Genomic DNA, 15,806 nt, shown 5'->3' with positions numbered 1-15,806 from the left:
ATGCAATCGGGGTTAAGCTCTGACAAAGTTTTGTCGCAGGCGCTGTCAGTTACATCCTGTTCATGGCAACAGCCTGACACATACGGGTTGCGGCGTTTGAGATTGCTTACGTAGGTTGAGTTTAGCACTTGAAATATAATTTCGCATTGCAATTTTATGACTTATAGTTGAGTACGATGCTAGTTCAAGTTCAGTTTGTCACTTTTGAAGTTGTTTAAGGCGCTCAATGACAACTTTGTTTCACCAGGAACGATAGCTTTGTCTGTTTCATGTTTTAGGCGTCAGGAATGTTGCAATGTCATTGGTTCAATGTCAAGCATACTCAACGTGGTGTTAATACTGATTTTGTTGGTACCTACGTTTGATCTTACGACAACATAATTAACCGTGAGCTCTATCTTCTGGTGTTCAACCATTTGCAAAAAAGGTTATTTTGCATTCACCATCTCACAAATCATTACCGCATAAAACGGCGCGTTAAAAGCCTGCCTTAACTTTGTTGATTGCAAAAAGTGATTTATGTTTTGTTGTGTTTACATTTAATCTAGGCACCAGTAGGCTACATGTAGATTAGTGTGGTTAACTGGACAGAAATCACATAGTCCTGTTGCATTTATTACAGCTCATCAAGCAGGAAATAGCATGGCAGTGTTAACGCATGTGTTTTGCAAAACGCAGTTAATTTGGAGGTTTCCATTAAAAATATAATTGATTTTTTTAGTTGTTAGAACATATTTAAAGGGAAATGAAATGTTTTTGTTCAGTGACAAACAAGCCCACGTGGTGAACCAATGGAGTTACACGGACAGTCAGGCTCCAAGCCGGAAATATGCCGCGCAGAGGCGAAATAGAACAATGCGAAATACAGTGATGCTTCCTGGTTTGGTTTGAGTTTAGTTTTAGAAAATACTGGCAAACTCTACGTTGTCGAAACGTTATTACTGATTGGAAATTGCCAATATAGTGCCTAGTAAAAGACAAAGTATATGTCAACGAAGCGCGATTTGCTTATCACCTTAGCAGCCTGCGGTGACATGTGATAATCGATCGAGGTTGCATCCTGATAAGTACTCAGTAAAAAAAATCGACCAAGACGTTAAAATTATTCACTTTAAGTGGTTGAACCGACCATGCTGTACAAATCACGGCATTATGTGACTTCTCCAGTACGACTGACTTGCCTTAGGCTTTATTGGTAGTCAAACTAGGTAATTGCGTAAATGCAACACATGCGTCAATTTTACCAGGGCACGTTTGAAAGGCAGCTATAGGCAAGTGCTGTCCATTTCCCTCCATTCAATGCCAGTTTTGCTGCTTGTTTTCCGTTTAACGGCTTAACTGAAACTACTCTCAGTCGTGTTGTTCCTGACGACGGTAAGTCGCAAAGGGTGTCAAGAACTACTTTTTCCAGCGAAGGGCGTCAAAATGTTATTAGCAACAAGATTTGCGCTTCTCGCCATCAAGTTTGTGGCAGATGAATAAGAATTATGCTTGGAAAACGTTCTGCAAGTACTTGAAAGCTGACATTGTCTTTGATAAGAAACAGGGCTCCAATGAAAAATGTTTTATACTTATACTGACATAAGGGCGAGAAAGTTACTAAGACGACAGTTGCTTGCAGTATAGCGTCGGTATGTTTTGAGTGTGTTATCGACGTGGGCGCTGTGTTGGGCAGTAGCCGCATGTCCTGACAATGGACATTGTGGATGAAACAATAGTTACGCAGTTAAACTACACCCAGCAATAGCAAACACAAAACTGCATTACAGTCGAGAAATGGTTTTCCGCTTGTCGCGTTGTAGTTGACGGCCATGGTCTATCTCTAGAACTTTCTTAAACTTTGTTTCGTTAGGTGTAATGATAAGGCGACAGGCGCAACCTATTTGATATGAATTATTAATGTATAACCCGATTAAAGCAAGACTGTAACAGGTGCTAGTGGCAAACGTGTGTGTACGAGCATGTTGCTTTTTGCAGACTTAAATTGAGTGTCGTTTAACATTTGTAAGGATTTGCATGCGCACAATGTTTAAATACCTGTTAAACCTGTATTCGTAAAGGTCAACAACTTATGAAAGATTCACACGTACACTGCGTTAGTGCACTGCAAACAATCGACTATTAGCACCTTGTGTGTTCTGATTGTGTACTTTCATGGGCTTGACTTTGACATGTAATACAGTTTTTTCTCAAGATCATTTGAAGTTTGACGTTTCTTGTCATTTTCAAACGCTGGTGAAAATTAGCACTCGTCGTTTTTATTGCCAGCAATTGTTGTCCCCTTGTAATGCTGCTTTGAACGCACAAACCAGTGAATCATTTTTAAATCATCAAAATTGATCTTTAATTAGACAAATAATGTTCCAATCTGTTAAAAATAGCGAGATTTCTGGGTGTAAAGCACGCGTTTATGAGGTAATACAATAAAACATCGCACCATTCTCGCACCAGCCATGCGTTGATCACGTGCTCCGGGCGTGGTGTTCTGCTCAAAGCAATGTTGGATTAACTGCCTATTAGCGTGGCAGTAAAAACACGCGACAATTGAAATTGCCGATTTCGTTGTCTTTTGTGGCCTATTCGGAACGGTTTTAGCAGTCCTGGAATTTTTAGCTAGTAGCGTGTATAATCGGCAGTGCATAAAATTTAGTTCCTTAGAACGTTATCAATCCATCTGTGATTGTGACCAGGTTGCAGCCAGGCCGTTTTGGTTGAGTAGTTTCCGCTGACAATAACAGAGATAAGTATTTTGAAACTGCTTTCATGCAAGTCGAGAACAGCTCAGCAAACTTTTGAGTTTTATTTGTGATAAAAAAGCTTCGAGTTTTATTTGTGATAAAAATACAGTGAGACACACTGGTTGCAAATAATTCAAGGGACAAAAAATTTGCTCGAGCTATAACGCACAAAAAAGTATAAGATGTAGCTTTTTGTTCAATAGTTTTCACCAAATCTGCAGGCAATTTAAGTATGCTTGTTTCGGGTCAAAAGTCAATATTAAGTAAATAAACGCAGTAGCCCAGCGCTTCCCAACCGGTGGGCCGCGAAACTTTTTAAACTATTATCATACCAATATAGAAGTTTACAGTTCGTGTACTTCCAAGTTTAACTATATTATGAAAAAAACAAACATATTACTCACTATGAAAGCCGCATAAGTTAAAAAAGCTTTGATTACACACACACACAAATTGCAATTGTTGCGTTACAACAGTACTTAAACTGCAATTGTCGCGTCACAGCAGTACTTTTTTAGTTGTAAACGCTTGATGCTAGGACGTCGAGTTGCGGGCTTTTTTCATGAGTTGCGGGTTGCGCCTTTTTGGGCGGGTTTGTGAATGGCGTTTTCTGCCGTGTGACGAGTAATGATTGCATTATTATTGTGACGTCAAAAACCTTGTAAGTTCAATTTTGACAAAAGAACTAATGAAACTGCCCAGAGCGTCGGAGATTTAACATCCAGCTGAGCAAAAGAATGCTTTCAGCCAGGGCTGCCAAAGCTTGGGTTTTGCCCCAAGATCTTGGGTTTTTACTTGACGTCTTGGGTTCTTGGGTTTTATTTTGAAAATTATAGCAATTCTTGGGTTTTGAGTCTTATTGATGAAATAGATATATGTAAGAACTATTTTAACGAGAAAAGTTTTTCGGGTAGCTGCACTGTTTGGGCCATTTTATCATCTCTTTTATTTTCTCTCTATTCTAGACCTTAATTCTTTCTAGATAAGTATACAGTGAAAGCAATCGTTATACTCAAAAATGCAAATAGATCAATGTCCGTTAAACATAAAAACTGCGAACCATCAAAGAAGTTTTAAAGCTTTTAAATATACTGTAGACATTACTAATTCTATGAAAAAGAAAACAGATGATGATCATCAAACAGCCAAGAGTGAACTGGCGATTGCTGCATATTTTATTGAACATAATATTCCCTTTGCTTGCATTGACCATTTCCTACCAAAAGTTTGTAAAGTTGCATTTCCGGACTGTAAATTGTCAAATATTTGTCAATGAAACGAGTAAATTTTCTAATTAGTTGCATTTCTAACCACATTTTGCATTCTTGGGTTTTCATTTAAATTCTTGGGTTATTTTGCTGTGAGTCTTGGGTTTTGTTGAAATTCTCATTGGCAGCCCTGCTTTCAGCCCACGCAATACGACGTTCACTTTTCAAACAAAGAAATTTAATAAACGCCTCCATTGTTACCACGTAATAAGAATTGTCTCTTGGCAAAAAATATTCTTTTATGTTTTGAAGGTCATCTTACTTTGTTATTAATGCGAAACATGTTTGTTTCAAAGTAGAGATTGAAAAATTAAAAAAAAACAGCATGAAAAGTGGGTAAACCGAGCGTGTTCAATAAAGTGTTACTGGAAACAGTTCAAATTTTAAAATGAAAAAAAAATTAAATCTGATCATGAGAAACCTGAATAATTATCACACAAATAAGTGAAAGTAGTGAAAATCAATTGCATTTCAGGTATTTGTAACATTGGGCTCCTTTTTGGCTACTTTTGACTGGTAAAGTTGCGCTTTTCCGCAATTTGACCTGGCAACACTGTCTCTTTGTTAGCTTCATTTGAACCAAGAATACATCAAACACGGTTTCATAAAGGCAGGAAAAGAATATGAGGCAAATGCACACTTGAAACAGTGGTTCGCCAAAAAAAATGTTTCAAAGTGGGCCGTGAACTGGAAAAGGTTGGGAAGCACTGCAGTATAGCCTATTCTTACACCATCTAAAGCAGGGGTTCCCAACCTGTGGTACGCGAAGATTTTCAGGTGGTACGCGAGTAGCTTCCGTTTTTTCACAAAAACAAAATACAGGTCATGTCAATTATCATCAAGAAGCACAGTTGCATTGAAAAGCCGTACAACGTTGTGGGACAGTGGGCGTTAATAATGTTGCTCTTGATAGATCTACTGTTTTATAGATTAAGCTACAAATAGCGTTGAATAATGCCGGTTGCAAGCTAACAATAGATCGGAATAAAATGTTCAATAACAGTTACATTTAAAGAGGTAGTTTATGCTTCATAGTAGGCTATAGTTCTATGCAAGTACCGATACTGGTGGTAATGTGATAATGTAGGAACATGAGCAGCAAAAATGCAAGAAACTAAAAAAAGTGGTAACTAACATTTTGTTGCCAACTTTAGACTATCACATTCGTAGGTTTGGCTATTATGGTGGACAGTAAACAAAAATCTGAACAAATTTAGTTGTGGTGCTTTAATGTTATTTTGGTAGGCCAATATTCTTCTTCTGAATAAAATATGGTTCGGTCAAATTAGTTGTTCTGCAAGAAGTGATACGCGTGGCAGTGCAGAGCGTCCAAGTGGTACGGCATCGTAAAAGGTTGGGAAACCCTGATCTAAAGGCAATACCGTAAATTTTTACAGATTGTACATTTTAACTTTACATTGATAAATTTCAGGTCGTTTGAAATTACTTTTCGTTTTTTATACTTTTGTGTGTCAAATCTGTTCGTTTTAATGAAGTTTTATTTTTTAGATTTTGTATGTTTATTCTGTTTCAAAATGGACGCATTTTTGAAATGGTTCTGGAATGAGGAATTCTGGCTTCCAAAGGGTGTCAAATTCGCTGATTTTCAAAACACGGCCGATGCAATTTACGCTAAACCCTACGAAGTTTATTTCATGCTCGGTTATGCCATCTTGCTTCTTTGTCTTCGCTTTTGTTTTGAAAAGTTAGTCGCGAACCCTCTAGCCACAAAACTAGGCATCGAAAATCGAATCAGAACCCCACCGAAGAAAAACGTACAGTTAGAGGCCTTCTATAAAACCTGTAAGAGCCCCAGTGACTTACAGGTGGCCGGGGCAGCGAAAAAAGCCGATTTGGAAGTCAAGCAAGTGATGCGGTGGCTCAGAAGACGTCGGAACGCCGATAGGTCAAACCTTCGCAAAAAGTTTGCGGAAGCCAGTTGGCGTTGTTTTTTCTACTTGTGTATTTTCACGTTTGGTATGTCTATTCTCCTGAGAGCGCCGTGGTTTTGGGACGGCCTGGAGAGCTGGAAAGGTTATCCCCAACCAATGTGGACTTCTGTTTATTATTACTACATGCTAGAAGGCGGTTTTTACATATCGCTTCTGTTTTCCGTAATGCGCGATGTTAAACGTAAAGATTTCTATCAGCAATTAATCCACCACATGGCCACTTTAATTCTTATCGTATTCTCCTACTCGCTTAATTTTGTGAGAGTAGGGACACTTGTAATGGCAGTCCACGATGTTTCTGATATCTTCCTTGAAGCAGCTAAAAGCGCTTCATATGCCAAAAAGCCAAAGCTAGCGGATGCACTCTTTACTATATTTGCAGTTGTGTTTTTTATTTCTCGCTTAGGCATTATGCCTTATTCAGTTGTTCACACGACCTGGATTAAAATGGCAGCAGTGCTGCAACCCTTCCCATCCTACTACATGCTGAACAGCACGTTTTTTGTGCTGCAAAGCCTCCACATCTTCTGGGCTACCATAATTGTTAGAATGGCGATTCGAATGTGGAAAAGTGGTGGAGTTGAAAAAGATGATAGAAGTGACATGGAAGAACTGAGTTCTGAAGAAGAGAAAAACTGTGAGAAGAAGAGTAACGGCCACTACTGTAGAGACACTGTTCCAAATGGTCATTAAAAATACAGCAGTTTAATGATTTGAACTTACTTTTTTCAGGGAATTGTAATTCCTTTTACCTATTTATGTACAGGTTGTTTAAATGAGACTTGCGATATTATACGAACATGAGATGATAAACCAAGTATTGCTCATCCAGCAGTTTTTATTGTAAACAATCGACGTTTCGACGTCCTATAGACATTCGTCTTGCAAGTTATGTCATTATCCTGATGAAGGCGTCTTGTATAGGACGTCGAAACGTCGATTGTTTACAATAAAAACTGCTGGATGAGCAATACTTGGTCTAACATTATGCCTGGCAGCAATAGCTTATTTCATGAGATGATAAACTTTCTTGCAATGATTTGTTACACTTTAATATTGTCTATTTCACCATGACTGCAAGCAATAAAATTAGACTTTAAAGTGTCACACAAAAAGGTAGAGGGGTTGCATCTAAATGCAGAATATTAATTTGTTGGTAATGTGCCCAATCTTTAACTTTTATCAGACAAACACATTACAGTAACTGTAAATCAGTGTAATGGCAAAATTTTTAGCAATGAAAGAATACAAAAAAATTGTGCACATAATTGCAATGACACATCAAATATATCTTTGTTGACATAAAAAGTGCATCATTAACCAGTGGTGCTGTAACAATGCATTCAGTAGCTTGGAACCTTTTTGTCGACACAGAACTACAAAAGTATATTGATAAAATTAATCTGAGCTGACACATATTGAAGAAAAAAATCAAATCAGGTCAGTGGTGGGATTCAAATTTTTTGTTAGCCAGTTTTATCACAAAATTCATATTTTTCAGTCTGTTCTGTTACAAAAAAATCCATTGACAATAACCAGTAATGCCAACTGGTTCGCTGATCTCATACAATTTTGTGGGACGTTTCTACAGAACCGGTGCGAACTGGCTGAATCATTTATGTAGGCTACAACATTTGCATTGATAGAAAGATATGGGTAACATTTGGAATTAGTTTGCTGGAAACAAAATACTCTGCAGAAAATTTCAAAACAACAAAATGAAAAGATCATTTGTTGATAGTTGTGTTGGAGAAGGTTGCCACCAATTGCTGATCTTCTGCTATTTCTTTTTCCCGTTGCTCATCAAGTTTTAGTTGTTCCCTTTGTTTGACCTGCTGCAATCGGGATGCTTCTCTGCGAAGTCTGCAAAAGACATACAATATAATTAATTGCATAATAATTTGTTTCCCACTAAATCAGTTACAAACTTTACCCAATCAAATGCAGTTTTTACCAGAAAATGTAACATTAAATGTTTGTTTTTTTACTTTTCGGATGATTCTTTGATAGATGTCATATCCTTTTGAATCTTGATTAACTTTCCTCTGTAATGATTAACCAACGTCATAGCAATCTGCACTTCATTGACATTGGCCTCTTTAATTCTTTCGTGTTCATGTTTTAAGCTTTCAGTTAAAACTGACTGATTTTGAATAACATCGTCGAGTTTTCCAACTGCTTGCTTTAATTTTGGTGCAAATTGTGTAAAGAATTGCTGTGACAAATGTTCTGAAGCATCCGCTACTAGTTTTTGATCCAAAAGTGTTCTTTTCGAGTTTATTTCCTGGCCTTCTGCTGGTGCTGTCAGTTCAATAGACATTAAGACAACTTATTGTTGTTTATGAGTACAGTGTCCAATGTAGGTTAATTTTCTAACAATACACGCAAACCAAATTTACCTGAAGAAAGCAGTGTTAAATGAAAAAACGGGGTTTGACTAAAAGCTTGACTGCCAGTGCCGGACTGGGCTGACTGGCCTGACTTTGGCGGCAGTGTTTCACAATATATTTTCGGACTGACTCTAACACTGACCCCAACCCCAACCCTAACCGCAAACCAATTCTCAATCACCCAAGTCAGGACTTCTGTGTTGCAGTCAGGCTCACGCCTTTCCCAATCGTCGAAAATAGGAAATGTATTTCGTGAAACACTGCCGCCTAAGTCAGGCCGGTCAGCCCAGTCAGGCTTTTAGTCGACCCCGAAAAAACGGCAAACCAGCCATAACACAGAACAACTTATTGCCGTATTATTACGATTACAAGTGATGCGTAACGTAACGAATAGTGCTACGCACCGATGCATATCATTTCGTGATTTCTATGAATTTTAATGTCGGCTGTGGATATATCATATGTACCGTATACTAGTGATGCAAATTAGTACAGTGGACTGAAACATTTCTGCCGAGTACTGTCCTGATCACTGTTTCTATAAATCAAGACCACGTTCTCTGCAAAATATTTGGTGTTTTGTGACATAAACAGAAGGGCGCTTTGGGAGTTTCATAAACAAGTTAAATTGCACTGGTGACAAACAAGTAACAGGTCTGGCATTTTAGGTAAGCCTATTTAACGTGCTCGCGATGAATTATTTTTTCCTTTGTTTATCGTCCACTGCATTACGCACATTCAGTGTTAGATACCCTGATGAGCCTGTAGAGGACATCGAAACATCGGTATAGAAATACAATTGCCAAATAAGCTCTATACATTTGATTAGCCTATTCGACATCGGCCTCATCTTTTGAAGCGGGATGAGTACCAAAGTTTCGTGACCCTAAGCCAGGGGTTCCCAACCTTTTTACGATCTCGTACCACTTGGACGCTCTGTACTGCCACGCGTACCACTTCTTGCAGAACAACTAATTTGATCGAATCATATTGTATTCAGAAGAAGAATATTGGCCTACTAAAATAACACTAAAGCACCACAACGAAATTTAATGATATTTTTGTTTACTGTCCACCAATTGGTCGATGCGCGGTGTAAACTGGCAGCGCATCAAAAGTCATTTCCGTGCGCACCTATAGTCGGTTTCAAATTTTTGACTTGATGATCATCGTGACGGAAAATACCTGCTCACATTCCTATGCATTACTACGAAGCATAAACTACCTCTTCATACGTAGGCCTAACCGTTATTGAACATTTTATCCTGATCTATTTTAGCTTACAACACTAGCATTATTCAACGCTATTTGTAGCTTAAGCTATAAAATAGTAGATGATATCTATCAAGGGCAATCATTTGACATATAATTAATGCCCACTGTCTCACAGCATTCTACGGCGTTTCAAAGCAACTGTGCTTCTTGTTGACAATTGACATAACCTGTATTTTGAAGATCGTAATGATACGAAACAACAGGAATAGTTACGTAACAATAAGAAGAACCTTGGAGATTTTTTTGAAAAACAAAACCAGATAAACAAAATATAAAGTTGTAAATTCAGGTTTACGTGAAAAAAGCGGAAGCTACTCGCGTACCACCTGAAAAGCCTTCGCGTACCACTAGTGGTACGCGTACCACAGGTTGGGAACCCCTGCCCTAAGCAAACAAAAGCAAACTGAGTCGACATCATTTAGCAATCAACGAAACAATAAACAGCACCTCCCGTGTTTGAAAAAAAGAAGCCATGGACACTTGTTAAAATGTCACCATTAAGCTACATTCAAAATTGAGACACTCCAGATTTCATTTTTGTGAGGCGGGATCATGCAGTCACACATTTGTTTTACATCTGATATTTAGGCCTACTTCCGACCCAGCCTTTTGTATTTGACTTAATAAACTTAAAAGTTTGATCAGCCCTCAAATCAAAAGGATTGCCGATTGATTACAATTTCTGCAGGTTTTAAAAGCAGTCGATATTATCGTAAGGATTCTTGCTCAGCCAACATATAAGAATTTCACCTAAAACAACTTTTTACACCTTACATGTGTTCAGACTTCAACATTATATCGAAATATAACTCAAAGCATAAGTACAATGCTGTTGCTAACCTCCAGTTCACTTTTTAAGACAATACAGGTAACTGTATGAAAGTTATCCTTTGTATGCAGTTTTTACTCCTAAATTGTGTTTATTCTTTACTTCTTCGTGGCCCATTTTAACAATGCACTTTCAACTGGGTGAATGGACAGCGACATTCGAAAGGTAGAGCTACTAACACTGAGCATAGGCTTTGGGCCGGTCTGAGAACTTCTGGTAGGTAGCGCAACAGAGCATATGCGTTTATGGTGCTGACTCGGCAATTATTCTTACCATAAACCCAAATTGCTGTAACAGCACCATAAACGCCTATGCTCCGTTGCGCCACCTACCAGAAGTTCTCAGACCGGCCCAAAGCCTATGCTCAGTGTTAGTAGCTCTACCCATTCGAAAACCAGTTTTTGGACACGAAAATACGATGAGCGCTAGCATCGCAATGAGTCTTTTGCTATCTGTGACGCAATAGGTGTGCCAACCAATAGTAAGTTGTTACATCTTAGAAATCTAAAACATTTTGACTTCCAAGTTTGCATTTTAGCCGTACCTGCCAAAGCGGGAGATTGTGATTCAGTTAGATTACACACCGTGATCAGAAGCATGTAATTTGAACGAGCCTTTTACCGGAAATAACAACATGCTGGCAGTGGGATTGGAACTCGCAAACTTTGTAACATCAGCTAATCAATCACCTTATCATACAGACCCGTGCCTCGTTTCCCCTTAGACAGATTATCAGCAGACGTGTGTAGCATTCCTGTTGCAATGAGTAATGCTAACCACTTATCGCGGCTTTAGCTGGTTCAAGACCAAACAGACCTTCCGAGATGATGGCATTTAAAGCAGACGCCACGAGTGTTAGGTAAAATTGAATAAGACAGAAATTTAGCTTTTTCCTCTAATATCGCGTTGTCCGTCTGTGATGGTTTTAACGCTTGTGGTTCGATACCGTGTCCAATTTTAAAAGCCTGCAGTTAGGTGGATCACAAACACCCTGATATACGTGATATTTAGGCGCTCTACCAGCCAAGTCAAAATGAAGCAGAAATTGTTTGAGACGAAAATGTGACGTCATAATCAGGTTTTAAACAACAAAGAGTTTTTTTTATGTGGACCAAAATGCACTATTTAAGCACATCAATTTCTCACAGGAGAGTGTCAAAGAAAGGTAAGTTAGCAGTCTTAATGTTCAGTTAACTGAATTTTTTGACTAGCCCAATATTATATTACACCACCAGATGTCGCCCGTGAACAAATCAATGCTACAATTTTTTCATGAATCTGATCGGGAATCGTGTTCAGGAGCGCCCTAGGTTCGAACCCCCAAAAGTCACAAAATGACACTAAAATAATGATCGGGATTAGTGCTCAAGGTATCTGAAGTTGGAGTCTCATGAGAACAAAACTAAATCAATGGACACCGCCGCCTTTTCAAAAAATGTTTGTTTCGATCAGGGTCGCCTCAACAGAGTTGTAAGCGAGCCTGAAATTCGAGCCCGAACCCGGCCCAAAAGTAAATGCTCGAAGCCCGGCCCGAACCCGAATCGATTTAAGAAGCCTGTTTGACCCGAAAGTTAGACATGGACAACGGCATAGACAAGACGGTTTAGAGGTGTTTGGATTAGGTCGTATCCTACAACTAGCAAACAGAGCATATGCTTTAGACGCGGATAGATTAATCTATATATCAAGAAGCGATTAGCTTACGTAACTCTGCGTTATTACATTATTGTTGTGTACATTTGTGCTGTATTGGATTGGAATCAACGTGTCAAAGACCTACACACAACACACATCTTACTAAATCACGTGACAAAGCTCGCGTGCCGAGCGCGAAACCAAATTTGACAGCGCGGTGCACCGCTACACAAATTCGTAGCGATAATTGCTACAAACCTCGACAAGCGGTTGGGCGGCGTTCGCACGAAACACTTTTTAAGTGTAAAGACGAACTGCAGAGAGTTCATGTCAAGTTTGCGGTTGTAATATTGTGTGAGTGCGGTCTTGAATTGCGTGTGCTTGGGCGTTTAATGACAGTGACCTGTCGTCCAAGTATACAGTAGAATGGAGAACGTTTTATAGGCTAATGTCCATAGCCAAAGATAGATTTCGTTTTACTCACAAACAAAAATACTATGGTGTTTCCAACCATGTATATCAATGCTTTGAATCACCCAACACTCGGCGCGCGTACGAACTTCATACAAATAACGTTTATAGGTGAAATGCCTTGTTATCAAAACATAGTTTGAAACTGGAAACCAATGAGCCTACCTAGAGTGAAATGCATGATTTTACTGAACCTGTTCAAAGTGCTGCTACACTAATGGACATTTTTGTGACGAAGTAATCAAACCATATGTGTATTCAATACATCTGTAGACATACGTGGCATCAGTTCGCTTCAAAGCATCCAATTTTAATCTGTTGTATCACACAAGGATTAAGTCGTGGTGGTGGGAAATCCTCCCCTAATTTTACCACAAGCTCGAATGTCAATTTGTTAGCGCAAGGGATTAAGTAATAAGTCTTGTAATTTGGATAAGTCGAATCAAGGTCGGTTCTGTAGCCGTGGGAGTGCAAATATTTGCCTGTTTAGCCATATATGGTACCATTTGAGTGTGTGGTAGTAGCAGAAGGTATATTTTGTCGATATACCCCAAATATATCAGGAGTAACAACATATTGACCTCAATGGAGGTTGTCTTAGCAGGGCAATTAAATCAGAATTGTAAGTCGGGTTGAGATTCTCAAAAATCCACATGATTACCACAACGTGCGTTGATTTGTTGCGTGCGCATGTACATACCGTATACGTTTACGTAGGTCCATATGCTAAATTGAAACATTCGATATAGCTTAAACTAAAGTTCGGGGCCTTTTAAAAAACCTTTGGGTTACGGGTTTGTAGGGGCCTAACATATCTGGGACTAATCTGCAACGAACATTGTCATAATCAAACACACAAAACTATATATGCAAACATGCGTTATTAGTACATCAGTATGCTTAAATGTTAATTAGGTAAAGCATACAACTGCCGTCTTTATTTAACATTCAGCAATGTGGAAAAATCTCCGCGTCAACTGCCAAAATATTCTATACGCAGTGGTCGAAATCGACCTTAAGTGGATGAAATTCGTTTCCAACTATGTTTTAAACTTTCCGCTATTCGTAACTTCCGTGAGTTTGAAAGCTATAAAATGCTTCTCCGGGATAAAAATGAATATAAACCAAAAAAATCTGTTTTCGTAAATATTAGCTACCTTGCGTAAGAGTCGATTTACAAGGGCGCCATAAAAAGATAATAGGAAGACGCCTGAATGAATGTAAAGCACTTGAATCACAGACAAACATAATTGAACGTATAAACGTGTGTGATTTTAAGTCAAGCATAAACTTCAGTAGCTGTAAAGACCAAATCCCAAATGACGTGTACGAGACGGCGAAAGCATAACAGGGGGATACGTTTGGCGCCTAAAAACGGGCTACGGGGGCGCCTTGTCGGCCCCTGAGTCTTGTAACGAAAAGGTTGGGCCAGAAACTAAAGGCGCCAATAGTCTTTGCAAAACAGAATCGCTTCTAGACACACTGACTACCGGACATCGGGACAGCATATTGTTCAAGTCATAAATTCAAGACTGCGGCGTCAGAATAATGGATAGCCGAGGCCTATACGGCGTCGGTGGCCCCTCTGAGACACTGAAATCCTGTCATATATGGCGTCATTGATATGGTGTGTTTGTATGTCACGGTGGGTGTTCTTAAATTTGGGGAAACATAGCATATAAATTTGACACATAAAAACAAGTATTTTCGAAATATACTGGTGTAAATAGCAAAACGTTTGTGTATGATCTCATGGTCTTTTTTCGTTTAGTAATTGGTTACATATGTGCACATGTTGGCATTTCTCGGAAAAAAATAATTCCACTCAAGTTTAACATTAAAGGTACTTGTTAGTCTTGTTAACTAACTATTTTACTTTTGTTTCGACACCCGAACATGAAGTTCGTAATCGTCTCGGTTGTAAAAAAATGATCACATAGAAGGAAAATAAACCCCTAATGAAAATCTTTTGTTAGAACTTTTTACAGCTGAAGAGCAGACTAATGTGAAACGTCATGTTTGGTATTAATACATTAGTGACATACGGTGGGCAGTAACATCCCATTACTGCAACATATCTCTTACTTTACGTTTCCCGTGGTAAGTGCCACACAATAAGATTAGCGCTTTTCTATAATCCTTTACATTGTGTGTCGAGACAGGACCTTCAATTATTTACAAGGACAAGTGCTTTTATGTTGCCGCTTTCGCACGCTGATGAAACAATTACTTTCGATCGACGGACGCACGACTCTCCGTGGTGATGCATAACATATGTTTGCGCAGTAATGCTTTTCCGCCCATCGCAAGGCATTAGAAAGCGTGGGGGAAGTTGACCGCATAAGGTACGTGTCTTCCACGAAAACTAAATCACCTTTTTTAATTTTAAATAGTATTAGGAATATAAGTCATTTAAAAACTATTTTTTTGAAAGGTTAATCGCTCAAATACCAGCAACAACAAATAAAATTTGTTTTTCAATGTGAGACTTGGAAATTCTGGTTGTTAAAAATAGTAGCATACACATGTGTAATTTGTGATTTTTTTAAAGGCAATCCAAATATATTTAAAAAAGTATAGTAACTTTTTTTACTTACACATGTAACAAGTTTAAGATAATATCAATATTTAGTAGTTTTATTTTGGGATTAATTTTAAAAACTGTAAAATATCCATTAGTTAAATTAATAAAAAATCGGTTTTCAGAAGAACAAAATTCTAAATTTGAAGTCAAACAAAAAAGTATACACCGAATCACTTTGTCAAAAACCTAACAAATCTAATATTTTTTTCCATAAAAGACATGTTTGACGTCAACCAAAAGTTTCGTTTCAGCGAATTTAAGTCGTTAAAAGTGAAATTAACCGTTTCTTGTCACACACCCACGCATCACGGTGTGCAGCGGTGCGTGAAGCCGAAACGCATTCGACTGTGACCTTCAACACATGTTGCGGCGAGACTAGCTGACTGCGTTCAATCCTGTTCACTTGCTCATAATCATGTTTCCTAAACAAATCGGGAAGCTTTTACCAACTCCCTCTTCCCACTCCTGCGCCGTCATATTCTCTTCATTTCCTTTTTTATTCTCTTGTTTTTGCGACAAACTAGCGATTTCGTTGACAGAAACGTTTTCGCAACGAACATTGAGTACCGCCGATTTGTGTTTGCCAATTTATATTTCCAGCCACATCCCGGTCTCTTCTGATCCTCTGAGCAAGAAACGCAAATAAATAGCGTACTGCAATTAG

At 38.6% G+C, this 15,806-nt stretch overlaps 1 protein-coding gene and 1 pseudogene across 3 annotated transcripts; one reads left to right on the top strand and one right to left on the bottom strand.

The window, feature by feature from the left end:
* Positions 1-722: 722 nt before the first annotated feature.
* Positions 723-6,667, top strand: LOC145233388 (ceramide synthase 2 pseudogene; annotated as a pseudogene). 2 transcript variants are annotated; one of them, XR_013861082.1, is made up of 2 exons: positions 723-1,374; positions 5,516-6,667. The product of XR_013861082.1 is annotated as a ceramide synthase 2 pseudogene, transcript variant X2 (transcript). The 2 variants fall into 2 exon arrangements; XR_013861081.1 differs by having other exon boundaries at positions 724-5,359.
* A 492-nt stretch (positions 6,668-7,159) lies between these two features.
* On the bottom strand, positions 7,160-8,650 carry LOC145233403 (biogenesis of lysosome-related organelles complex 1 subunit 6-like). The gene is made up of 2 exons (XM_080098128.1): positions 7,947-8,650; positions 7,160-7,821 (listed from the first exon to the last, which is right to left on the bottom strand). Exons 1-2 carry the CDS (start codon positions 8,276-8,278, stop codon positions 7,686-7,688), a joined length of 468 nt encoding a protein of 155 aa, XP_079954254.1. The 5' UTR covers positions 8,279-8,650; the 3' UTR covers positions 7,160-7,685.
* Positions 8,651-15,806: the final 7,156 nt, after the last annotated feature.

Source organism: Phallusia mammillata, chromosome 1, assembly GCF_965637545.1.
Source record: "Phallusia mammillata chromosome 1, kaPhaMamm4.hap1.1, whole genome shotgun sequence".
Classification (NCBI taxonomy): domain Eukaryota; kingdom Metazoa; phylum Chordata; class Ascidiacea; order Phlebobranchia; family Ascidiidae; genus Phallusia; species Phallusia mammillata.
This window is presented reverse-complemented; position numbering and strand designations above follow the sequence as displayed.